The 26,915-nt window shown below is 53.8% G+C and overlaps 1 protein-coding gene across 1 annotated transcript; it reads right to left on the bottom strand.

Annotated features, from left to right (window-relative positions):
• Positions 1 to 15,879: 15,879 nt before the first annotated feature.
• On the bottom strand, positions 15,880 to 16,622 carry RPRM (reprimo, TP53 dependent G2 arrest mediator homolog). The gene has a single exon (XM_050339723.1). It carries the CDS (start codon positions 16,474 to 16,476, stop codon positions 16,069 to 16,071), a length of 408 nt encoding a protein of 135 aa, XP_050195680.1. The 5' UTR covers positions 16,477 to 16,622; the 3' UTR covers positions 15,880 to 16,068.
• Between the last annotated feature and the right edge of the window lie 10,293 nt (positions 16,623 to 26,915).

Below are 26,915 nucleotides of genomic sequence, written 5' to 3' on the forward strand. Positions count from 1 at the left end.
ATTAGGCAAGAGAACAAATCCCCCTCCCCTTCCAGCCAGGGCTCCGTGTGTGCTGAGTGTGTTCTGCTGTCCTGGCACTGCCCAGCTGATCCAGTGCCCAGTGCTGGGCAAGCTCAGCTCTCAAACACAGACCTCAGGAGCTTCTCCCACTTTGGGTCTGTTTGGGAACTCTTTCCAGTTCTGCCCTTGACCATTTTGTCTTTCTGAGTGGAGGAAATCCCGGGGTCGTGGAATGGTTTGGGCTGGAAAAGCCCTCCAAGGGCATCGAGTCCAACCATTCCCCAGCACTGCCCAGGCCACCACTGCCCCCTGTCCCCAAGTGCCACACCCACAGGGCTCTGAAATCCCTGCAGGGATGGGGACTCCCAGGACAACCCTTTCCACAAGGGAATGTTTCCAACATCCGACCCAAAGCTCCCTTGGTGCAGCTTCATTTCCCTGGGTACGTCCCTGTGATCCCAAATTCATCAGATGCTCTGATTTCACTGCAATTAATCTTTCTGGATCAGTTGACAGGCTCCAATATTTTTGCTTTCACAAGGCAGAAGGAAGGAAACCGAAGTCTTTTGCATGGTTACAATTGCCAAGGAAACCACTCCGCTGTTTCCACGGCTGGAATTTCATTTTTTCCTCTGTGTGGCAGTTGGAGAAGTGTCTGATTACAGAGCAGGAACCCTCCCAGTCTCCACGTACTGCTTGTCAAAGTCTTCATCATTTTATATCAGTTTATCCACGAGTTTCTGCCACCCATTCTGGAGCTCCTTGGAGCTGCTGCTTTTCATTTCCAAAGCTGGGACACTTGGTGGAATCCCCCAATTACAGAATTATCTGTATTCAGGATGTTTTCCAGCCATCTCAGGTCTTTTCTAAAATCACCTCTTAGCTAATTGCTTTCTTAGAGTCTTTATTTTAAAGCAGGTTGCCCTGAAGATTTTTTTAGAGTCTTTATTTGAAGGAAGGTCCCTCTGAAGAATTTCTAGCGCTTGAAAGATTTTACCAGATCAAGCAGATTCTGGAAAATCGTGGGATTCTATTTTTAAAAAGCAGTGTTATTTGTGGAAAAGCAGATTTCTGAGCACGGCAGGGAGTTTAAATGAGTTGTGGTACGAAAATGTAAACAGCAGCTTTCCAGTTGTCCCGGGTAAACTTCAAGTTGCCCGACTTTTCCTTGATATCTCTTGTTTCCAGCCATCCTTAATAACCCAAAATGTATTTTGTTGAAGTTTTCCTGACTTAAAGGCTGAGGAAAACCGATGGAGTATTAAATACAAGCACTTTTCAAAGCAAAGAAAGCGGGACCAAGAGTTTGGCTGATGGGCTTTAGCACCAAAGTGAGTTTTGTGGGTGTGAGAGGCACCTTTTTGGGTGAAGAGCAGCCCAAGGGATCATTCTGATCATTCCAAGGGGTTGCATTTCACAGCAGGGAGAGCAGAGCTGGGCTGAGGACCTGGTAGAACAACCTGACACTGGAAATACCTGGTCCACTGAATTTTTTTTGCCTTCCTCATCTGTACCTACAAATCTGGGTATAAAACTTTCCCAGACTGGCACAAGTCCCTGCTTTTCCTTGTCTCACTCCTGCCAGTGCTTGGAGAAGCCCTCCCGTGGTTTTAGGAATTCCTAGTGGAGTGGAATCCCAGAATCATGGAAGGAATCCTGGTGTTATCCAGCACAAGGCAGTTTTTAAGAGCAGGTCAAGATCAGGCTCCATCACTGTCCCTTGTGGGCTGGTGGTGACCACAGTGGTGCTGGGTTATTGTTTGACTCAGTGACCTGAGAGGGCTTTTCCAGCAATTCTGTAGTTCTGTGAATCCTTTGATTTGGAGGATTCTCGTGACATTTTGTGGGAAGAGTGAATTTGTGCCCAGCGTTTCCAGAAGAGACCTTGGATACAGGGACGTGCCTGGCAGGGAGGAGGAGGAGGAGGAGGAGGAAGGCAGGGGTGGCCCCAGGCCATGACACCATCCCAGGGGCTCTGGAGCTGAACCACAGCTGGGGCTTCAGGAGAAATGGGGGAACTTCCCCCTTGGTGGGAAATCCTGAGTGGGGACAGGCACAGGGAGCAGGCTGTGTGACCTGGAGGTAAATTAAACCTGAGTGTAAAGTTATCCCTGGGTGCAGGCTGCCCTCCCTGCCCTGATCAGCTGGCTTGGGGTTGGGTCTCCTGGGGGTTCCAGCTGTGTTTCAGTCACAGACTCCACAACACAGCCCTGATCCAAGAGGCAGCTGCTCCCTGTGCTCGTTTGGGGTGCAGCCAGACCCTTCCCCAGGAGCTGGAGCTTGGGGCTCCCGTGGCAGATGGGTCTGGGGTTTCAGCACTTCTCAAACACAGCTCCTTTTTCACCCCACGCCTGGACATGTGTTGATGAGCCGTGGTTTGAATCAGCTCCCGACCTGTGATTTTTAATTCAGCCTGTAATGGCCTTTCAGAGGGGCTTTGTGTTGGAGAATATAATTCAGGCTAATTATCCCAGGGAAGTTTTCAGAGCACTCTGCTGGCAGCCCAGATATCATCTCCATTCTCCTCTCCCTGCTAATCACTCTGGATGAGCCTTTCTCGCCCAGACCTTTCTGACCACACTCAATTTTCTCGAAACAAACACTTCATCCCCGGTTATCAGACAGCAAAATGCCTGAGAAATCACATTATATTCAGCAAAAAGCCTCGGAAAGCACAGATTGGCTCCTTCTCTCCCTCAGAGAATGGACAATAGAGGATTTTTGTATTGTTCATTTTTCTTCTGTCACAAGATCCCTCATCTTTTATTTTCCTCTCCTATATCCTGGACAGTCTCTAATCCTTTTCTGGAGCCTGGAGGAGGAGGTTATTTTTCAGTTTAAAATGAGACAGGGCTAAACCCTCCAGCCTGCTGTGAGCATCCTTGTCTGCCTTTCTTTGCTCTTTTAACTCATTCCCACAGTTACCACAGAAATGCAATCTGCACGTTCAGGATCCTGGCCCTGGCTCCTGGCATCCAGGGGCCATTTCCTGGGAATGGTGCCTCTGGCATTCCAGAACCAAAAGAAGAGAACATTGAAAACTGTTTGAAAAGAGAGTGCAAGGAGCCCCCTTTGCCATGGGGGGAGGATAAACTGGGATTTGTGGGGACACAATCCACTTGAGTCCCACCAAGCTCCTTTTTCCTTCTTGTCCTGTACATGGAATTTTTATTCTTCTCTAGGGTGAGTATTCATGCTAAACCATGATTGAAATATAGAGAATATTATCTAGCACTTATTGACTATTTGAAGCACAGAAAATTTCATCATTCTTGTGGACTTCCAATCCCTGGAAGCGTCCAAGGCCAGCTTGGATGGACATGGAGCAACCTGGGCCAGTGGAAGGTGTCCCTGCCCGTGGCACTGGGTGAGCTTTCAGGTCCTTCCAAGCCAAACCATTCCATGATTCCATGATCAGACCGGGCAGCTCTGGCTCTGCTGAGCCCAGGACACCCTGCAGGGTCCCCCAGAGGCTGCTGTGGGGACAAACCTTGACCCCCTGCCCAGCAGAGCAGGGCTGGGTGAGGTGGCCAGGCCAGAGGAGAGGACCTGCAGGTGGGAAGCTTTCCCAGCACCCTGAGCCATTTCTCTCAGCCCCACAAGCACCAGCCTGTTTCCCAAGCAGATTCAATGCAGCTGACCCAGGGGGGCTGCCCAGGGAATGCAGGATTTCATTTACAGTGTCAGCTCCAGTGACAGCTTCATCTGCCAAGTTATGAATTGGCTGCAGCAGCTTCACCTGCCAGGATGTTTCACTGGGCTGATTGTCTGACTCTCCCAGATGTTTAAACCAGCTCCTGTTCTCTAAATGAATCTAATGTTGGGCTTTTGTCCTCTCTCACAAAGGCACAAAACTCAGTTCCATTTAATCACTCCTTTGGCTCTGTGAATTGCCCCTTGTTCCTCCATCCTGGTGACGACCCCTCTGGAAAGGACCAGCTCCCGGCTGGAGAGGGAGCTTTGTTCTCTCTCTCCACTCTTGAGGGTTCCTGAATCAGAAGGAATGAAAAAGAAGTGCAGAGAAGTTTGTCAGTGGAAGCACAAAGCCCTGAAGGAAATTAATTCCCCCTATTAATGGGATTTGGAGGAGAACAGCAAAGCTCACCTTGGGAAAACGAGCAGTGGTGGAACCATTTCTGTGGTCCAGTATTCATCCTTGGACAGCAACATCTGCCAGCTGGCTGTGCTGTCACCCCCAGCATCCCTCTGGGCAGCCCCAGCAGAGGGGCAGCAGCTGCTGGAAGGGGCTTTTCTCTCCTGGTCACCCCTCCCCAGGGAAAGGGGCTTTGCAGGCTGACTGAGGGAGGTGGCACCTCAAGATTTCTTCCTTCCATGAACCCTCGGCCCCTCCAAGCTCCAGCAGGAGCTGAGGGCACTTTGTTGCTTCTTGATAAATCTCTGCAGTGCTCAGAATTAAGAGCTAAAAGGACATTTCACTGATTTGTTTTCCCTCACCCCCATTCCCTGGTTCTATCCCACTGATCTGCACCTTCCTCTTCCCCCTGAAGGAAAATGGTCCCTCATCACCTAAAAATGACCCTTCCTGGTCATCAGGGGACTTTCTGCTCATGCTGTGGGGTGGATAAAGTCACAAGATCGTGGAATTATTTAGGCTGGAAATGCCCTCCAAGTCCAGCTGTTCCCCAGCAGTGCCAAGGCCACCACTAAATGTGTCCCCAAGTGCCACATCCACAGGGCTCTTAAATCCCCCCAGGGATGGGGAATCCACCCCTCCCCTGGGCAGCTGTGCCGGGGCTGGACAACCCACAGCATCCCTGTGGCCATGTAATTTTGGGGGTCTTAAATGTGTGTGCATTTGTTTTATTTTTGAAGTATTTCTAGCTTTTATAATTTATTATTTTTATTATTTATTATTTATACCTGTCAAAGAGCGGAAGCACCAACGAACACCAATTTTTCAGCTGCTCAGGTCATGTCAAGCTGATTTAAACTTCAATCCATTGCTCAGTGTGGATTTATCCTGCACAGGCAGAGGGAGGTTCAAAGGGCTTCTCTGGTCACCCCAGAAATTTGGTTTGAAAAAAAAAAAAGCTGATAAAAAAGAGCCCAAATAAAGCTTTTTATGCACTGCTGGCTATGGGGGCTCCACGCTGTGTCACCAGCAAAGGAAGAGCAAAAATTTACTGATAGTTTCATTCATGAGCTCTTAATCAGTGCTAAAAATGCCAAAGGGAGAGAAGAAATGGCAGGAATTTTTGGGAGTCTCTGTGCTTGGGAGCATCTCTTGGAACTGTGACGAGCATCAGCCAGATTGTTATTTGGATGATGAACCACCCAAAGTGGAGGGTTTTAAGTTTCTCCTGCTAAAAATTATGGGATTTTCAATGACAGTCTGAAATGCTGGAGGAAAGTGAGTGGGAATCCTGGAGCAGGGATAAGGGCAAACCCCGGGATCACCAGGGTGCATCCACAGCCACCCCCGGCTGCTCCTCCAGGAGTGGGGTGCAGGACACAAATCAGCATTTTGGACTGGGTATGGCCAGGCTCTGCCCCGTGTGCCATCACTGGTGAAGTGACACCTGCCAACAAGAGCAATGTCTCATCCAAGGCTTTGATGGGTTGGGATTGGATCCACAGGACACGACAGCCCCCGCCGTGCCGTGGGATCAGCGCTGGGGGGTTCCTGCACCCCACAACTGCAGGGCTGGCTCTCCAGGGCAGGGCTCAGCCAGCACAGTGGGAGGGAAATGGGCCTCTCCATCTGGAGAGTCTGCAGGCCCAGAGCCCCTGGCTCGGGATGAGGTGGATCCCGTTATCCCAATGGCCTCTCCCAAGGGATCTCCTCTGCTGGATGCAGAGGAAACGAGGGGCTAAAAGCAGGGAGCTCTTAGAGAGGCCCATGAGCTGTAAATGGCAGAGCTCCCCACCCCCCTGAGCCCCCTCATCCACCATTCCATTCCCTGTTTCAGTCCCTGTTTCAGGGCTGCCATTCCAGCTCTCGGAGCACTAATGGAGACTCATCAGACCCTTCCGTATCTCCTCCTGCCCTGGGAGAGGACTCGTGGCAAACACCCAGGGCAGTGCCTGCTCTCCAGAAGGAATCTTCCCAGGATTGCTGCTCCTTGGAAGAGTGCCCAGGACACGAGTGTGCCCGTCCATCACCTCTAACTCAGCCTGTCATTGCTTTTCCACCATCAAACATCCCTCTTGGATGAGCTGCTTTACTGCTGCTTTTCATCTCTTTCCATTTTCCCAACTTGGACTTCTCTTCACAGCAACATCATGGGGTCACAGAGCTGGGGTTTCACGGTGGGAATGAGGGCAGCTGGACTCAGGGACTCCCAAATTGACTGTGCCTCCAGCATATGTTGGAGGTATGTGGTGCTCCAGCCCAGCAAGTGGCTGGAGCAGAGCACTCTGTGTGTTTTACGGCCTCATTAAGTCATTGCTGGGCTGGATTTCAGTCTCTGCCCCATCAATCATTTCCCTAAAAACGTGTCAGAAGAAAACAAAACCGTGAATTAGAAGGGAGGTGCAACAAAACTCCGTAGTGATGGTCCAGGTTTTGTGCTGCACTGTGGGGTTTTTCATGAGCCATAGATGATATTTGTACTTTCTACTCGTTAATTTGCTTTTGCTTTTAGATTTGGGAGGAAAAAATGTGTGTGGGTTTTTTTGTTTGGTTGATTTTTTGTTGGTTTGGTTTGGGTTTTTTTGGTTTTATTTTTTTTTTCCTGAGATGGAACAATCCCACCACAGAGATGCTGTTGAACACTGCACACCTCTGAGGTAGGAAATGCAGTTGTGTGTCAGCCCTGCTTGGCAGCTGCAAGAGTGGGAGCTGTCCCTGCCCAGGGCAGGGGGATCAGATGGGCTTTAAGGGCCCTTCCAACCCAAACCACTGTGGGATTCTGGGATCCCAAGCATTCCGTGGCAAACCCTCCTTCCTGGCGCTCCTTGGAATGGTTCAGGAACAAAAATGAGGATGGGTGAGCTCTGACCCCACAGCAAAGCCAGACAATGCCTTGGACTGTCCCACATTCCGGGCATTCGTTCTGCCAGAATTCATCCGGCATTTTGACATAAACCCCTCCAGAATAAAGGAAGGAAAACGCTCCTGGCTGGGCATCCAGCTCACCCAGCACCAGCTGATTGCCTCTGGCACCCCAGCTCCCCCTCCCAGAGCAGGGATATCGACCCTGCTGAGCTCAGGGAAGAGCAGGACAAATTATTTTCGGCCTCCTCTCGGAGCACTGGGTTGGATCGATGGCAGTTCTCACTTTCCCAGCTGCTGGTGACTCGCTACAACCACCCTGTTCAGGCAATTAGGGGAATGAATAGAGGAACAAAACAAGCTGTTTTCTCCTCGCTCCGCTGGACAGCGAGGCTGGAGCCAAAGCAGCAGCCCTGGATGCATGGAATGTGGTGCTGAGCCACGGGATGTCACATCACTGAGGGTGTGAGCTGTGAATGCACCTTCAAACAGTGCTCCAACGTAATGGAGTGCTCCAAATGCTACTGGTTCATAGCTGGGAAATGCCAGGATGGCAATAATTGGCAGAAATCTGTTATTAGAAGTGATTTTTCAGCCTAATTTCACACGTTCCATGGCTCAGCTGAGCTCTCACAGGTACAGGCCCGTGCCACAGGCAGTGCCCACCAGCTCTGAGGGGGAGGGAGGAGATGTGGAATCGTGGGTTCCTTCCTTTGTTTGATCGAGGAAAATCACTGGATTGAGGGTGGGGTTCTGGTTTAAACACTGGGGGGACCCTCAGCCAGGACATGGAGGAGCTGGAGCTGGGAAGGGGCTGGAGCAGCAGGAGGGGCTGAGGGAGCTGGGGGGGCTCAGCCTGGAGAAAAGGAGGCTCAGGAGGAGAGGGAACGGCCTCAGCTGTGCCAGGGGAGGCTCAGGTTGGACATGAGGAGGAATTTCTTATGGAAAGGGTGGTCAGGCCCTGGCAGGGGCTGCCCAGGGAGGTTTGGATGTGGCACTTGAGGACATGGTCAGTGGTGACCCAGGTGGTGATGCTGCTGACTCGGTGATCTCAAAGGTCTTCTCCAACCTTAACAATTCCATGATTCCACATTGACTCCCCCATGAGTTCCCACCCTTCCTGTCCCTCTCCAAGACAATGAGCTCATGCCTTTAATCAAATTCCCTGCACATCCCCCCAGTGGAGCTCCCTGGAAGCCTTTAGCTCCTATTATAGCACAAGTTAATAATATTTTCCCCAAAGCCTCCTTTTAATTAATGTGTGTTTTCATTTTCTGTCCAAGCCATGACGAATGGGAGGTGTCACTGGCTCGTGCCTGCTGTGCTCCATTTTCCAATCACACTGGATTTTTTCCCAAGGTAATTCACTTCTCACTCACGGAATACCCCGTGGATTTGCTTTGTTCAGGCTCAGAGTGTTACTTGTGTATAAAAATGGTCGTGGTGTGGTGTTTGCAGAGAGGGAAAAGGGATCTGAAGTGTGCAAAGAACAGAATTAAGATAATGTGTGGCTTCCTCTCTGCTGATGTTCCAAGGAGGTTTGACACGAGGGAGAACCAGAGAGATGGAATTGGGGATTATTTGCTGATGGGATTAATATTGGTGTGTAGGCTCAGCCTGGGGGAAAGAGCTCCAGATAATCTCAGGGATCTTCTCCGTCTCAGACACGGCTCTTCAGCAGCTCTGAGTTTATATTTGGCAGAGGGAAAGGGAGATGTGGCTTTGATCAACCATGTGGGGATTTTAGTGGAAGTTTGGGTCATGGAATCATGGAATGGTTTGTGTTGGGAGGGACATTAAATCCCATCCAGTGCCACCCCTGCCATGGGCAGGGACACCTTCCACTGGCCCAGGATGCTCCAACCTGGCCTTGGACACTTCCAGGGAGCCAGGGGCAGCCACAGCTTCTCTGCCCAACCTGTGCCAGGGTCTCCTCACCCTCCCAGCCAGCAATTCCTTCCCAATATCCCATCTCTCCCTGCCTTCTGGCAGTGGGAAGCCATTCCCTGTGTCCTGTCCCTCCATGCCTTGTCCCCAGTCCCTCTCCAGCTCTCCTGGAGCCCCTTTAGGCCCTGCAAGGGGCTCTCAGGTGTCCCTGGAGCTAAAACCAGGGACCAAGTGACCCCCCAGCTCTCCCAGCCTGGCTCCAGAGCAGAGGGATCCAGCCCTGGAGCAGCTTTGTGGGCTCCTCTGGATTTGCCCCAAATGCATTTGGGAAACTCTCAATATGTATTTTGAAAGCTTTGAGTGGCAGCTCCAACCTCCCCCTCTCCCCCCAGTTCCCTGAGGGGTAACAGGAACTGAACCCTCTCCCCTGCTGTCCACCAGCCCCTGGGCTTCTGCAGGGAGGGAATTAAAGCAAACTGCTCCTTTTCTCCACTTTCTGAAACTTCTGAGTGGAATTCAGCTCGTTTTCTTTTCTTGGTAACTTCTGAGTGGTTTTTGTGTCCAATTAATGTTTGCAGCGTGATTGGCACTCTGCATTCCCACAGCTCCAGTGCCACACAGTGATCAGCTTGGCCAGGGAATTCCAGCAGACAGTGATGGAGAGGCTGGACTGGAAAAGCAGATTGAGCTCCTTGTGAATGCAGCAACATCCTACAGGGAATAGATTCTCAAGTTTAGAGTAAAAGTCATAAATAAAAGAATTTTTCCTCTCTTCCCTATAGGGATTTTTCCACAGCCAACAGCTCTCATTGTCAAGACTTTCCCACAAACCAAAAAAAATTGCTTTATTCCATCTTGGCCTCTTCCAGCCCATCTTTTCTGGACAGACCTCATCTCCAAACTGCTTTCCACCCCAGCAGGTCGATGTGTATCACACATTCCACTCCCTTGTTTCCTTTTCTTTCTCCAGGCTCACATGTGGATTTTTTTAGGTGTATTTCTTTCTTCATCGGTTTTCCAGGTTCCTGGCAATTTCTGTTGCTCCTCCTCTCACTTACCATTTTGTTGGTGGTGTCCCAGTGGGATTTCACCCCAAATTCCAGGAACAAACCAGAGCAGGGACCACGAATCCATCCTTTATTTCCCAGCGTGGTCACAAACAGAGCTGAGATTTCACGGGGCAGGTTCTGGTGCACATTTACATTTTTCACACTGCAAAATCCTCCCTAAGTTCCTCTGAGGCCCAAAGTCTGGGGGTGAATCCTTGTGCCCATCACTTCAGCTCCTGGAGCTGGGGAAGGACTTGGACTTGGTTGGAGTGAGGGCCAAGACATCCCTTCTATGTCTTGATTTTATGATGTTATCCCTGGGGTAAATCACCTGCTCCTTTCTCTTAAGCTCTTCTAAACTCAACTGAGCATCTGTTTCCTTCTGCAGTTGCTGTGACAGGAAATTAGAGGAGCTAAAATGCAGGAAATAAACAGGGAATTTGCACTGAGGAAGTGGCAGCGATGGAATGGGAGCACAGAGCCCCCCACGCTGCCAAGGCTGGACCCTTCCCTGCCTTCCTGAGGTCCCACCGGCACCTCCTCCTCAATTCCCACTCCATCTCCTCCATCCCCATGCCCTGTCACTCCATCTCCTCCATCCCCATGCCCTGTCACTCCATCTCCTCCATCCCCATGCCCTGTCACTCCATCTCCTCCATCCCCATGCCCTGTCACTCCATCTCCTCCATCCCCATGCCCTGTCACTCCATCTCCTCCACTTTGCTGTGGGTTTGATGGCCCTGAGGTTCCTCCAGTTGGGCTCCCTGGAGACACTTCCAAAATAGAAGCAAGTAGGGGGAAAAACCCCTCCTAACCTGATTATGATGGAGTAAAGGACAGAAAAGTGATATATTGCTTTGTGTATATGTCATATCATGTGCTCATGACACTGTTTTTCCATGGGCTAAAAATACATCCCATAACTGTGGAATGGGTCCCAAGCTGCTGGTGGCTGAGTTGATGGATAAGCTCAGACCTGAGGAGCTCAGGCTGCCTTTGGTTTCTGCCTTCAGAGGAAGTGTCTGGTCCCCAGTGATAAAAAAATCTAATTTTTGGCATCGAAAAATAGAGGTGTTTCATAAAAGAAATCAGCCTCCTATAAATATATTAGTGATCACAGAGTGAGTCATGGAATCATGGAATGGTTTGGTTGGAAGGAAACTTAAATCTCATCCCATCTCCACCTCCTGCCATGGGCAGGGACACCTTTCACCAGCCCAGGATGCTCCAACCTGGCCTTGGACACTTCCAGGGATCCAGGGGCAGCCACAGCTTCTCTGCCCAACCTGGGCCAGGGCCTGCCCACCCTCCCAGCCAGCAATTCCTTCCCAATATCCCATCTCTCCCTGCCCTCTGACAGTGGGAAGCCATTCCCTGTGTCCTGTCCCTCCATCCCTTGTCCCCAGTCCCTGTCCAGCTCTCCTGGAGCCCCTTCAGGCCCTGCCAGGGGCTCTCAGGTGTCCCTGGAGCCTTCTCTTCTCCAGGTGACCCCCCCAGCTCTCCCAGCCTGTGTCCATATTACAGAGGGAATAAGTGATGTTGGGTTCACCAAAATCCCTTGGTCTCAGTGTAAGGTCAGGGAAGGAGGGATGGGAGAAGGTGGTGCTGGCACAACTTTGCCTTGGAGCACAAGTGGAGGGTTGGGAGGAGATAAAAACCAGACCTTGATGCAAAGAGGTGCCTGAACAGTTCATAATAGTTCCTACACCAGGCACAGAGTCCCATGTCTGTGAAATACCTGTCCCATGGGGGGGATTGGCTGGAGGAATTTGGCTGCCAGGAACAGCTCATGGGCAGCTCCAGAAAGTGAGGGTTTGGACAGTACCTTCAAACCTTAATTATGGGGATGGCACTGCTGGTTTGTCTTCTCAAAGGACTGAAAGCCTGGCTGTCCCCTGGGGCTCCACGGGCTGTTAGACATTGCCAGTCCTGGCTGGAATCAATGGCAGCAATCCATTCCTGCACAAACAGGGCTGGGAGGGAGGGAGGGGAGCCCCTCTGATGATCCCTCTGGTAAGCAGGAACGTGGGCTCACGTGGAAGGAGGGAGTGCAGCTGAACAGGAAGGGTTTTGGGGAGCACACTCCCAGTCAGGGCTGGGAGCCCCATTCCCAGCTGTGCTGCAGGATCCAGGATCACTCCATGGCTACTTCTTATGATATAATTATAAATATTAAGGCAAATCGTGAAGCTGTAACTGTCACTTAGAGCCAAGTTTGGTGTTTTTTACCTGCAAATGAACTGCAGGATCTTATTTCCCTTCTTGGAGCTGAACTGCTTTAAAAATCAATGGGAGTTTTGCCTGAGTGTGAGGTTGGAATAAACCTCCCTCCACCCACGTGTGTCTGAGCTGCCAAAGTGCACCTTGTCCTCACCCTTCAGACAGTGTTGGATCATTATTACCCAAAAGAGGTGGAAAACAGACAATTAAAACTGTACAGCCATCCAGAGCAATTAGGCTGAGAGCACTCCCAGGGTTATCAGGCAGCAATTGCAGGTGCTGGAGTGCTTTTAAGGAGTGTCTCCCATCTGAAACACGGAATCAGCCACTCCAGTGGGCCCTGGGGAGCTCTTGGTTCCTGTCCTGGGGGATCAGCAGCACTTTGGAGGTGGGAGGGTGAAATCCATCACCTGCAGTTCCTGCCAGGGGGGAGCAGGGGCAGCAGGAGTGCCAGGGTGAGTTTGGTGGGGGTTCATTCCCAGGGCTGCTCTGGCTCCAGTGTTTTCCAGGCTGTGTGGGGCAGTGGCCTCGGGCTCTGCTGTGCAGACACCACGATTTTCATTCCAGGCAAAGGCAGTGGTGTTCCCACTGCGTGGACAGTAATTAGGAATTCAGGCAGCCTGGGGTGAGGCCACTTCAACCTTGACTTCAGGAAAGGCAGATTGGAGCTTTTTCATTGCAGCACTCAAGGAGAATCACAAATACACCCTGAGGGACCTGCTCTGGTTGGGGCTGAACAGACTTTTTGGGTGTTGTTCTCTCCAAGCAGCTGAAGTGGGATGCCCTGGAATCCCAGAATGGTTTGGGCTGGAAGGGACCTGAAAGATCACCTTGTTCTAGCTCCCCTGCCATGGGAATCCCACTGGGAGAGGTTCTGCTGCAAAGTCCTTCCCACCCCAGCAGTCACTGGGAATTGCAAGGGCCAGGGCTGCCTCAGAAATTGGAAATATTCCCTATATGGGATCATGTTTTAGCAGGGCCTGGAGGGACAGGACACAGGGAATGGCTTCCCACTGCCAGAGGGCAGGGATGGATGGGAGATTGGGAAGGAATTGCTGGCTGGGAGGGTGGGCAGGCCCTGGCACAGGTTGGGCAGAGAAGCTGTGGCTGCCCCTGGATCCCTGGAAGTGTCCAAGGCCAGGTTGGACGGGGCTTGGAGCACCCTGGGCTGGTGGGAGGTGTCCCTGCCCATGGCAGGGGTGGGACTGGATGATCAGGAGACAGCAGGCTGGACTATCTGACCCTCAATGGTCCCTTCCAACCCAAACCATTCCATGATTCTCCCGTTCTCTGATCTGACAGCAATGGCTGAGCTGCTCAGGTCTCCCAGCTCACTCAGCTGTCTGCTCCTCTGGGAATTTCACGGCTGGAAACATTATGGGAAGCAGGAATGCACATCAGTGAAAGGCCCCTGGAGTTTTGGTGGTAAAGGGAACATTCTCAACCATTTCAGCTGAACACAAAGGCACAAGCACAGGGAAGCAGGGCAGGGTTTGGACTGTCTGCATTCCAGCTCTGGGACTGTGGACCCCCCTGTGTGTATCCACACTGTTTGACCCCAAACACACCCATTTCCTGGCCCCTCAGCACCCCAAGGAGGTTTGTTTCCAGGAGCTGAGGGAGCTGGGCTTGATGACCCCACAGACTCCCCTCAGCTTTCCAGGTGTTTTCCCAAAAACACCCCTGAAACGCCGAGTGCAGCTGAAAAATCCCCATTCACTGGAGGTTCCTGCCCCTGGAACACGCAGGGCAGGGCTTCACACCCGTGTTGGAAGGGAGCAAGGTGCTCCCTGGGCTGGAGGAGCAGCTTCCCAAGGCAGGGAGTGCCTGGAGCACCCAGAGCACGGGCAGAACCTGCCCAGCCCCCTCTCAGAGCTCCTCCATCCCCCGGGACAGTGTCGGGCTGAGGAGATGCCAGAGCTCTGGGTGGGGTCTCAGAGGTTCTTCTTCCCCTTCCACCCTCCTGCCCACCCAGGGGTTATGAATATCCCAGCTCTCCATCCATTCCCTGTGCCCATTCCCAAATCCCCATGGTGTGGACATCGAGAGAGGCCCAAGCGCCTCGGATGGACTGGATGTGTCTGAGCAGCTCTGCATCCACCCCTTTCCCAAGTGTTCCCTGCCTAAAATGGAGCTTCTTTTTAGGGATTAAGGAGTCACAAGAGCTGGCTTAGGTGGGGGGTCCCACCTTCTAAGGGTTCCTGAGCACCAGGGAAAGAGGGATCTCAGGCTGAGGCTGAAATGCCACAATTTTATAGACAGAACCAGGAGTTTACTTTCCCCCAGATTTATGGTGTTGGGAAGAGCTGTGGCCTCTGGCAAAGGTTAAACAAAGTGTATAATTATATAATGTATAATCCAAGCCTTCCCTATAATTAAAAAAGGATGCCCAATGAATCCAGCTCCCAGAAAGTGTCCAAGCACTCAATGTGCCTTGCAAGGCAGGCTATGGGAATGATGTGCTCTCCATAACACCACCAAGTGATGCATGTTAAACAGCTAGAAATGCTCTGTAATGACTGAAACATCTGTATTAGTTTTCCCTCTTACTGTATTATCTTAAAATTCTGCTTTGTCTAACATTCCTCTGGCACTAAAGGGGTAAAGAAAGGAGAGTTTTGGCTAAATTTCTCAGGGCTGTTTCAGATGAGATGGCTCAGGAACAATTTTTTTTTTGCTGTAATGACGAGTCCACAGTGTGTTTGTTCCCCAGAGAACAGGCAGATCTGTTCTTTGTCTTTCCCTTAAATGTAGCTGTAAATGAGGGAGCACACGGGGAACTGAACTCCCTTGGGATGCTCTGCTTTGTCTCACTTCCCATCAGAAGATGTTGTGTCAGGCTCCAGCTTTATTTCACCCCCTCCCAGCTCAGGTGTCAATGAGTTTCACCTTGTCCATCACAATTTAAGCTCCTGATAGCATCTCCTGGAGGTGTCTGGAACACTTTGGTGGCTCAGCCATCTCGGCACCCAGGGTGAACCAAGCAGCCTGGAAATCTGGCTGGCTGCTCCAGAAAACTCCCTGATCATTATCGGCATTAAAAATAATCGACAATTAGCATCTTACTGCGGGGCTTCGGGGGTCGTGAGAGCCGCTATCTCACGGACACGTTGTCTGAGCCTATTTTGCCCCCAGCCCGCTGCCGCGTCCTCGGCAGGTGTTCGTGCCGGTCCCACTCCCCTCCAGCAAGCGCGGAGACATCAGTTTATCACCGAGCAGCCGGGGGAGCCCCCGGGGATGTGATAAACAGCTCCGAAAGATGCTCTGGTGCCCCCACGGAGGGAAGGGATGGAGAGAACAGAACCCCGTGCCGGCAGCAGCTTCTCCCTCCCGAAAACGTGACCGTGCAAAGTCACCTGTTGGCCAGCTAGGCTTTAAAAAACCGACGTATTGTGGTTTTCCAGAGCCAAACCCGGACTGAGGGGATGCAGCCGGGGTGGTTTGAGTTATTTCCCTGGCCACAGCCGGGAGCCGCGGGATCCACGGGGCAGGAGCGCGGTCCCAGCATCTCCCCCGCGCCCAGGGATGCGCGTCCCGCGTCCGCCCAGCCTTGTGCGACCGGGGAGGGCTGGGAAAGCGCTGGGAAAGGGAAATTTTAGCACAGCTGCGAGGAAAAACCTGCACGGACGGGCCCCGGGGGGAGAGGGAAGGGTTCACCCCGGTGCATCCCGGCCGCCCCCCGCGCCCCTCCGCGGCACCCCGGGACGCGCAGGGAGGGATGGAGGGATAAAGGCGGACGGAATAAGGACCCCCAGACCTGTTGCCATCAGAGCACGCTTTACTTGGCAGCCCGCGGGCGGACGGGACGGGCCGGGCGGCTCCGGGCGCCCCGCGCGGCTCCGCGGCCTCCGGGATCCCGGGAATCGTCCGTGGGGCGGTTTTTGAGGAGGAAAAAGCTCCGAGCCGAGGCGGCGGCGTGTCCGCAGCGGGGCCGGGCGCCGTCCCGGGGCCGGGCGGTCAGTACGGCCCCACCACCACCGCCTCCACCTCCTTGGACGGCCGGCGGTCCTTCACCAGGAAGTTGATCATCCCCTCGGACTTGATGAGCAGGTTGCAGCCGAGGAAGAAGATGCCGAAGACGACGGTGAGGGCGAGGACGCACATGACGGCGATCTGCACGACCCGCATGATGTACAGGCTGCGCTCCTCGGCCGCGCCGCTGCCGTCGGTCACCACGGAGGCGGCGGTGCAGCAGCGCAGCGCCCGCTCCAGCTCCAGCGCCGCGGCCCCGGCCCCCGCCAGCAGCCCCGCGGCCGCCGAGGAGCCGTTCGGCCCTCCCTGCAGCCCCGCGGCCCCGCCGAGCGCTCCCGGGAGCCCCGGCGGGCCGCTCATGCCGGCCGGCAGCCCCGCCGAGGAGCCGTTCATCCCTCCGATCCCGCAGCGCCGAGCCGCTCACCCCGCCCGGCAGCCCCTCCGCCGCCGCCGCCGCATGCAGGCGGGCCGGGCCGGGCCGGGCTGAGCCGTGCCGGGCCGGGCTGAGCCGTGCCGAGCCCACCCGAGCCGAGCCCGACAGAGCCGAGCCCACCCAGCCTGGCCGAGCAGCCCTCGCCGCGCTGCCCGCCCCGCCCCGGGGAGAGGGAGGGCAGAGAGGGAGGGGAGACGGCTCGGGGGACGGCAGGGAGCGGGGAGAGAGAGGGAGGGGACGAGTTTGGGGGTGGGAGGTGGGAGAAGGGAGGGGAGAGGGTTGGCGGGGTGGAGGGAGGGTTGTGGTGGGAGGGAAGGAAAGGAGGGGATTTGGGGGCTGGAGGGAGAGGAAGGGTTTTGGGGGTGGGAGAAGGGAGGGAGAGGGTTTGTGGAGCTGGAGGGAGGAGTGGGGCGGGGAGAGGGGAGAGCGGGAGGGAGAGGAGGTGGTTTGGTGGGGGCTGAAGGGATAGTTGGAGTTAAGAAAGGGTGGGGAAGGGGGGAAGAAGGAGAGGAGAGGTTTTGGGGGCCGGAGGAGAGGAGGGGGATTGGGGAGCGGGAGGAGGGAGCGGGATTGGGTTTGGGGGGTCGAAGGGGGATCGACGTGGGAAGGGGTCGGAGAGGGGGAAGAAGGACTGAGGTGACAGGGTTTGGGGGGCGGAGGGAGAGGGTTTGGGGAGCGGGTTTTCAAAGAGCAGGTTGGAGGGGTGTGGGGAGGGGGATCTGGGGGAGCAGGATTTTGCCAGTGGGTTTTGTGCAGTGGCTTTGGCAAACGGATTTCAGGGATGCGCTTTTCCTAAGGGAGGGAGCTTTGGGAGGTGGCTCTGAGGGAATGGGGTTCGGGAGTGTTTTTAGGAGAACAGACTCGCAGATTTTGGGGAAGCAGGATTTCCCAAGTGGGTTTTTAAGGAACGGGTTCTGGGCTGTGCATTTCCAGGGAGTGGATTTTGGGAGTGTTTGGGGGGAAACTTGTTTTGCAGGAGGTTTCTGCAGAGATGGGGGCAGTGCCAGTCCCGGGGCTGCGAGAAGAGCCAGCCCAGCCCTCTGGGCATCTGTGGGCTCAGTCGGGTGAACCTTCCCCTCCCCAAAGACCCTCCCCCCGGTCTGTTTTCATTGAGGGTTCAGCCACGGGGAGTTTTTCGGAGCCTCCCCGTGTGCCCAGGTGAGGTGACACCGGGAGTGGTGACACCGGGCTGGTGGCAGTGCTGTGACACCGGGGCTGCACTTGGCCACGGGGGCACCGGGACTGTGCACCCCTGAGACCCCTGCCCAGCCCTGGGGAGGCACCCGAGCGCCCCAGGGACCAAAACGGCTTCCCAGAGGCACCCAAGTGCGTGGGAATTGCTGGGAATTCGTGTCCCCACTCAGCAGTTCTCAGGGAGTGCCCAGCCCTGGTGCTGCTCCTGGGACCAGCTTTCCCATCGGAGGTTTGGAGGTTTGGGGGATAAATGGAAGGTGGCAGGAGCTCCTGACAGCTGGGATGGTGGTTTGGGAGGGTGTCCTGACACTCCAGCTCCCTGGGATAGGCAGGACAGTCCCTCCCGTGCTGGGCTGAGTGATAACTTGGGATATTTCCTGGAGGAGGATGTGGATGCAGGCAGAGCTTGGAGCTGCTGCCATGGTTAACCCTGCCCTCTCCCTGCCTGAGGGGAGATTCCATTATCCCAAACAGCCCCAGGAATGTGTGAGGGGGCTGTGAGCAAACCCTGCCGTGGCACGGGGAGGGGGTGAGATATCCAGGTGGCACCTCAGGCTGTCCAGGGGTGGTCCCCATGGGAATGAACCCGCAGGGAGGCCGAGGCCAGCACGGAGAAATGATGTTTTCTGGACCTCTTGCAGTCAATTTGCCTTTGGTGGCTGTTTCATGTGTGGATGTGGCACCTGGGGACACGGGTTAGTGGTGGATGTGGCAGTGCTGGGGAGCGGTTGGGCTCGATGGGCTCAGAGGGCTTTTCCAACCTAAACACTTCCATGATTCTCTGATTCCATGGATAACAACCATCCAGAGCCTGGCTGTAACCCGTTCCCATGTCCTGGTCTCGATGCAGCCCATCCCCCTGGCCCCTTTGGGGTGGCAGTCCCCATGTGGAGCCCCCGAGGCCGTGCTGGCTGTGCCGCTGGTCCAGCACACGGCACGCGGTGGGAACACTTTGTTTTTCCTGCTGGAAAAGAAGACAGTACCAATTCTAATCAGCAATGGGAGTGCTGGCAGTTATTCCAGCCAGAGGAAAACCTGGAAGAGATGTTGGAACTCCACATGATTCCCGTTTGCAGCGTGTGGTCTCTCTGCCTCCCCGGCAGGACCCTCGGTCAAGGACTGCCCTCGCACCCCTCTCCATCTCCCAGCTCTTGGCACCTCAGCAGGAGCTGGGAAAATGATTCACACCCCTAAATTATGTCAGGAAAACGGATCCCATCCCTGAGCTATGATGTCTGGGAAGTCCTGTGTGTGCTTTCAGCTCTGGGAAGCTGAGAGCAGGGAGAGCTGGATCCATGGGCCCTCTCCTGCTCTGTGGATCACCAGCAAGTTCTCCACGGATTAATCACTTGCAATTCCTAAACTGAAAGTGCTTTGGGAATGTTTTCTGACTGGTGAGTCTCATGGACCCCTAAGGCAGCAGCATTAGGGGGGCTTTGCAGCCTCATGGTAGTGGCCGTGTCAAAAAAGTACGAAAAATGTGCCAAAAATGTACCAAAGAGAGAAATTATGGATAACACGATTCCTTTAACATTAAGATTTCATCTTTATTAGTTTTCTGGGATAAGGAAACAGTATCAAGAGTAGCCTTGGTCTGAGCAGGCCCACCCAGTGGAATTTCACAGCAGGATGTGATTTAACCTCTTGTCATCCCTGTCACCGCTTTGCTTGGTTTTATCCTCGTGGTTTGCAAGATGGACTTGGATTAGCATTGAAAAGCAAATTGTATTTCATCTTTCCAGTGAAAAAAGGGGCTAAAAGATCTGAGGCAGTGCAGTGTCAGTGGGTGCAGAGCCTGTCAAGGGAAGGGAAGGGAAGGGATCACTCCCCTTCCCTCTGGGTTTGTGGATCACTGGGAGGCACCAAGAAATCGTAGGTGATTTAAAGACTATTTTGTAGAGTTATGGGATGGGAAAGACTGTTCTCATGTGCAGTGTTCTGATGTGGAAAAACCATCTGGGAAAAGAAGTGTGTGGGGGGGGGAACCACAACAGCACTTTGTGCAAAGGGACAGAGTTGGGGAACAATCCCCTGGAAGAGGCGACACAGCCCTGACTCGGGGGGTGAGGCTGGGGGGCAGTGGAGCTCCGGGTGGGATTGGTGTGGAATTGTGGGGCTGGGGGGCAGTGGAGCCCAGTGCTCCAGGTGGGATTGGTGTGGAATTGCCCAGGGATGGCACCACCATCCTGTGTCCCTCACAGCAGGAGCTGGGGAGCCAGAGCAGCTCTGGCCATGCAGAGGCTCCTTGGGTACCCACAGGGTCAGGTTTGGGGGCACCAGGGCTGTGTGTGGGGTATGGGCACCCCAAACTCACCTGGGGAAACCCCTGGGATTGTGGGTCAGTTGGGTCGAGGCATGGAGATGAGGATGGGAGGGGAATATGGTTGGGGATGGAAATGGGGATGGGGAGAGGAATAGGATGGGATGGGTTTGAGATTGGGATGGGATGGGGAAGGAATGAGGATGAGGACAGAGATCGGCGGGGGGATGAGATGGGATGGGGATGGGTATGGGATAGGGATGGGGACAGGGATCTGTGTTTCAGCCCCCTTGGCTGGCAGCATCCAGCTTCCAGAACAGAGATTAAAACCATTCTGGGGAGTGAGGGAAGGTCAGGCCAAGCTCTGCCGCTGTCCTGAGGGGCTCCAGGAGGATCCAGCTCCCCATGAGGTGCCTGCCCAGCACCAGAACCAGCACTCACCCTGCCCACCCCCGCTATGCCTCGGGGACAGCAGTGCCCGGGGAGGGGACCCCACACCCGGCTGGGGTGCTGGGACACACCGAGGGGACATCCCTGTCCCAGCTGTGGGATCCTGTCATTTCCTGTCCCTCCCATCCCTGTCCCAGCTGTGGGATCCTGTCATTCCACACATCCCTGTCCCGGCTGTGGGATCCTGTCATTCCACACATCCCTGTCCCAGCTGTGGGATCCTGTCATTCCCTGTCCCTCCCATCCCTGTCCCAGCTGTGGGATCCTGTCATTCCCTGTCCCTCCCATCCCTGTCCTAGCTGTGGAATCCTGTCATTCCCTGTCCCTCACACCCCTGTCCTAGCTGTGGAATCCTGTCATTCCCTGTCCCGGCTGTGGGATCCTGTCATTCCCTGTCATTCCACACATCCCTGTCCCGGCTGTGGGATCCTGTCATTCCACACATCCCTGTCCCAGCTGTGGGATCCTGTCATTCCTCACATCACTGTCCCGGCTGTGGGATCCTGTCATTCCCTGTCCCACACATCCCTGTCCCGGCTGTGGGATCCTGTCATTCCCTGTCCCTCCCATCCCTGTCCCAGCTGTGGGATCCTGTCATTCCACACATCCCTGTCCCAGCTGTGGGATCCTGTCATTCCACACATCCCTGTCCCAGCTGTGGGATCCTGTCATTCCCTGTCCCACACATCCCTGTCCCAGCTGTGGGATCCTGTCATTCCCTGTCATTCCACACATCCCTGTCCCAGCTCTGGGATCCTGTCCCGCCGCGTCCAAGCCGTTCCAAGGGATGCGGCGCGGGCCGGGATTGCGGGCCAGCAGTGACACCTAGTGACATCTGGGACACCGGGACACGGGCACAGACTGCCATGGATGCGGGCACAGGCATGGCCACAGCTCCGGGCAGCCCCTGCTCCCACGGCTTCCCTTTTCCCAGGGCAGAAATGCCATTTCTGAAATCACAGGCACCTGCCTTAGCACTGCTCTGTCACTGCCCAGCTCTGCTCCCCTCCCTCAGCTTCCGACTCCTGGCACCGACTGAACAGGCTGGAATCACACAACCATGGAACCCTGGAATGCTTTGGGTGGAAGGGACATTAAATCCCATCCAGTGCCACCCCCTGCCCTGGGCAGGGACACCTTCCACCAGCCCAGGATGCTCCAAGCCCTGTCCAACCTGGCCTTGGACACTTCCAGGGATGCAGGGGCAGCCACAGCTTCTCTGCCCAACCTGTGCCAGGGCCTGCCCACCCTCCCAGCCAGCAATTCCTTCCCAATCTCCCATCTCTCCCTGCCCTCTGGCAGTGGGAACCATTCCATTCCCAGCATGGAGCACAGCCCAACTCTCCAGTGCCAGGCTCAGGACACACTGGGTGGATACTGGAGGTAGCACATGCCTTGAAAACCTTCAGGACAGGGGAAAAGAGGGAACTTAACGTGGTTAATGGGATTTCTGGGAAGACCTGCGGTGCTGGGAGGTGAGGGGGGGGCTGTCCTGTCCCACAAAGCCCACCCCAATCACTGAGCCCTCCCCTCCTGTGCCTCGCTGGCTCTCACGGCTCCAATGACCACCAGTGGAAACATCTGGGTTAAAAACAGACTAAAAGTAAACTGAAATGTTTTTGTGACTGGTTTAGACAAGGTGTAATCTGGTATTTAAGAGCACTTTGTGTTTGCTCTTGCTGAGAGCAGCAGCAGTGGGGATGGGAAGGTGAAGAGGATGGGCAGGCACTGCCTGCAGCCACCCCACTTCCCTATGGGAAATACCCTGGGAATCACAGGGACTGATAAAAGCCCCGAAAACTCCCCAGCGAAATTTTAGAAACCTTGCAGCTTGGAGGGTTTTTTTCATATTTTTTCCCCTACATTTTCGCTTGGCTTGTTATCAGAATTTGTTCTGTTTTGATCAGGGCAATGAAAACAAGGCTTGGGCTTCTCCACCACTTCTTGTGAGGACGTGAGAAATTGGGTATTTATAAAACATGTCAGTCAGGGGATGGAGGAAACTCTGGGAGCCATTCCGGGCGTGTTCCAGCGGTAATGAGCTGTAAATACACCCTCGTTTGGTGGCTGAGTTGAACCGTATTTATTTATCCTGCTTAGACCTGCAGGAATATCTGTGTTGATCAGCTCCCCCGAGCCCCTCATCAGAAAAGCTTAATGAAGAGAACAGGCAGGTGTTTTTAGGAGCTTTTCCCGTTAATTCTGAGGCAGGATCGTGCCAGGATCCCTCTCATCCTGGGCTCCAGCAGGGAACCCCTGCTGGCAGCAGAGCTAATGCCCCTCCACAGGGTCCTCCAGGCTCGGGGTATCAAAATTCACAGCTTGGTTCTCCTCCACTTTGTTAGAAAAAGTGGAATAATCTGGAATGAAAGTGTGGGAAGCAATCCCATGGATTGGTGAGGTTTGATTGAGTTCACAGGGAGAGCAGCCCTGGGGGTGTTGGGGGATGAGAGGCTGGACGTGCCCTGGCCACGTGAGCTCACACCCCAAAACATCCCCCCTGTCCTGGGGGGGTCACCTGGAGAAGAGAAGGATCCAGGGACACCTGAGAGCCCCTTCCAGGGCCTGAAGGGGCTCCAGGAGAGCTGGAGAGGGACTGGGGACAAGGCATGGAGGGACAGGACACAGGGGATGGCTTCCCACTGCCAGAGGGCAGGGAGAGATGGGAGATTGGGAAGGAATTGCTGGCTGGGAGGGTGGGCAGGCCCTGGCACAGGTTGGGCAGAGAAGCTGTGGCTGCCCCTGGATCCCTGGAAGTGTCCAAGGCCAGGCTGGAGCAGCCTGGGCTGGTGGAAGGTGTCCCTGCCCGTGGAACGAGATGAGCTTTAAGGTCCCTTCCAACACACACCACTCTGGGATTCTATCAGACCAGGGTAAAATTAACACCTACTCTTGAATTACATTATTTTTCCATTCTTTTTTTGGGGAAAAGCAACACTGAGGGAAGCACCATTTTAAGGAAAGCAGCCTTGGAGCTCTGACATCAGCCACATCCCAAGTGCCATCTGTGAACAGCTGGGAAGTCAACCTGCTGGTGATTCCCAACTCCACTGCCTCGTGGGGTGTTACCCCTGAACAAATCCAGAGGCTGTGTGGGAGAGTTTCCAGCTGCTGCAGATGTGCTCTACAAAATTTCCAAGCAAAGCTCAAATGCACAGTGTGAAAATGCCAAAAAAAAAAAAAAAAAATCCCTGGGAATGAAAACCTGCTTTAAAATCCCTGTTAGCAGCTTGATCCCAACGAGTTCCTGTCCCACACATCAGACTGTGCAATCTGACAATACATAATCAACATTTACTCATTATTTTAAGCTTCCCAGATGCCTTGGATCATGGGATAATGGGGAAAACTCTGCTGTCCCCTCACAGGGTAGCAGCTGAGAGTGGTTTTTTCAGGAGGACAATCAAAAATCCCATTAATCTGCCAATGCCATCAAATCCTTTTCCTATGCCAGTGATATTCAGTCACTTTTTAAATGGATAAGCAATGAGGGGGGTGGTATTTTAGTAGGATGGAGTGATCTCCTGCTTTGGGAGCTGTGAATGGAATAAATGGAATAAATGGAATAAATGGAACCAGGTTCCAGGGGTCAGCCCTTCCCACCTGCTGGCCATCAGCTCCAGGTGCCCTGGGCTGGGGCAGAGCCCTGGGGAAGGTGGAACAGGGTGTGCCTGGATAAACCAGAGCTCTGAGCTGTCCCAGGAGATGCTGGAGCAGAGTTTGCCCTCCTGGAGGCACAGCATGGAATGGAAGGTAGGACACACCATTTTTGAGTGTTATTTTGTGAGTGAGGGCAGGGGGGTGGGGGAGGATCGTTGTGCTCTTGGGTGTTCTCCCTCCAGACCAGTCTGCAGGTCCTGCTGGTTCCTCAGGAGGGAACTGGGATGGGAGGTGGAGAGGAGGAGCCCAGGGACCTGCTGCTGGTTCCCATCTCCAGCAAAGCCTCCTGGCTCTGGTTGGAACAGTTGAATCTGCAGCTCTGTGAGCGTGGAGGGATTTCTTTGAGCAGGGAAATCCCCAAATCCTGCTGCAGCCCCTGTAGTTGCTGCTGCTCAGGTCTGGGCTGGATTTTCCCAGTACCTCTGGTCCTGCCTTGCACCCTCTGAATTTATTTGCCATTTCTTGGTAACGTGGAAAAGGCTTTTTCTGGTGATCCCAGCAGGGAAATCAGGGCTTGCAGAAACCTCCTCACTGTGTCAGTGATGCAAAGACTCTGAGACTCCTTTCCACCCTGTTCTTCACTCACATCCTGTGCTTTTTCAAGTGTTGCAGTGTGCAAATAATGCTTTCTATGTGCTCGAGGTGCTGAGACGAAAAATAATTGGCTTTCACTTCGTTTGGGTTGCTGTCATACAAACACCAAGTCAGCACTCCAGGAAAAGGGAGGTTTCTGTACATCTCAGCAAGAAAAAAAGAGGCTATTTCTGTGGGTGAACATTTGATCCACATGCAGTGAATTCAATATTAAAGTGTGAAATTCAAACTCAGAGTACTTTAAGTTAAAATCTTGTGTGTAGGCTTTGTGTGAGATAGAGGTTTATTTGCTTTAAAACTCAGGGTTTTTTTTTTAAGAACCACGTGTGTAATTGTTTAACTTTTGATTCCTATCAGACACATAGAGTGGGTTGGGTTGGGAGGGACCTCAAAGCCCATCCAGTCCCACCTCTTGCCGTGGGCAGGGACATTTTTCCAGAGCAGGGATGAGGATGGAGCAGCTCCCAGGTGCTCAGAGTTCCCCGGATTTGTCGGCCCAGCAGCTCCCAGGGGTTCCACTCTGGAGCTGTGTCTGTCTCAGCTCGGCAGCTGTTGCCAAGGAAACACCTGAAATCAAGGGCAGTAACCAATTAAGTGTGTTAATTATACTGGGAGGCGCCATGAGAGCCAAACCAGCCTGGCTGAGCTCTGGATGTGATGGGGGGGAGATTCAGACAAAGAAATTGTGGAATTTGTGAACAGGGGGGAAAAACAGTGCCTTAAATCCCAGGTGGTTTGGGAAATTGCTGCAAGAGAGGCTCAACAAGGAAACATATTTGGGTAAATTATGTGTTATTGGATTATTAATGTCCAAAAAGAAAAGGAAATTAGAGAAGAAATTGTTAAATTAAGCCTGACCTTGTTAAGAGGAGTGTTTTGATCCCCATGTGCTGCTGGTGATGGGAGGAAAATCCACACCAGCCTCTCCCTGGCTTGGCTGAAGAGTTGCCCTTGTCTCTGTAGTGGGAACAGGGATTTTCCACAAGTTTAGAGGAAAAACTCAGTTGTGCTTCACCTCTATCGATTGTTTCACATGAAGTGCCTTTGGAAGGATGGGAAATGTGCTTTCATTTCGAAGAGAGAGCCCTTTCCTGGCAGTGCTGGGGGCTCAGGGAGCTGTGGTGGCTTCGTGGGTCAGTGGGAATGGCTGAGCCAGCTCCCACCTCTGCTGGATGGAGGCACAAATTAAACCATCCTCAGGAAAAGCAGCACGAGGGACAAACTGCTCCGTTATCCCAGGAGCCACAGCGCAGCTCCCCAGTGTTTGATACAACTTCATGAGTTGTTCTCAAGCCTTGATTGCAAGAGTAGCATTTTTGAGCAGGCTGGCAAAGCACTTTATACCCTCCCTTAGGCTGAGGGAACGATAAAACCATTTCTTTGTGTGTCCAAATATCAGAAGGGGAAAATAATCCATTTTTCCCGAGCTGGTTGTTGTTGGTTGTTCCTGCTTTGGAACAGGGAGCTGCTCACGGACAGAGCTGTTGTGTGGTGGTTGCTCCAGCAGTAAAAACGTGCTTATCTCCTGCTTGGGCTCTGCTCCAGCTGTCACTGGGAGCCAGGGATGCAGCATCCCACTGGGAAGCAATGCATACTGGAGGCTGAACTGGGAGCACTGGTGTGGCAGCTCTTGGGAAACCTGCTCCCAGCTGGAGTCACTGGGCACTGCCCTGGCTCTGGGATGTGTCCCAAAGCCACACTCAACCCCAGGGAATGAGACTGGGAGGTGTTGAGGGACTGGGTGGGGGTGGAAAGCTTGGCTGCTCCGTCCATCTTCCCTCCTGGAAAGGGATTTCCACGTGGTGATGTTGGTGAGAGCCGGTGTGGGAGCTGCCCTGGGGCTCCAGCCAGCACCTGGATGGATGGATGGATGGATGGATGGATGGGTTCCAGGGATCTCCTCCCATCCCAGACCTTCTCTTGGTCAGGTTTTCCTGCAGTGGAGCAGAAGGAAAGCTCTGAGTGCCACGTGGGCAGGGCCAGTGATGGCAGGGATGGCATTCCCAGTGCATTCCCTCAGCTCAGACTGGGACCAGCAGGGCCAGTGATGGCAGGGATGGCATTCCCAGTGCATTCCCTCAGCTCAGACTGGGACCAGCAGGGCCAGTGATGGCAGGGATGGCATTCCCAGTGCATTCCCTCAGCTCAGACTGGGACCAGCACAGCCTGGAGCTCTGGGGGGCTTTGCCATGGAGAGGGAATGACCTCAAGCTGCACTAGGGGAGATTTAGGTTGGATACT

The sequence above is a fragment of the Myiozetetes cayanensis genome, unplaced genomic scaffold, assembly GCF_022539395.1.
Source record: "Myiozetetes cayanensis isolate MyiCay16 unplaced genomic scaffold, myiCay2020 scf9, whole genome shotgun sequence".
In the NCBI taxonomy this organism is placed as follows: domain Eukaryota; kingdom Metazoa; phylum Chordata; class Aves; order Passeriformes; family Tyrannidae; genus Myiozetetes; species Myiozetetes cayanensis.

Excerpts from the sequence above, each read along its gene's own strand:
- RPRM (XM_050339723.1), bottom strand. The coding sequence starts at position 16,476 with ATGAACGGCTCCTCGGCGGGGCTGCCGGCCGGCATGAGCGGCCCGCCG.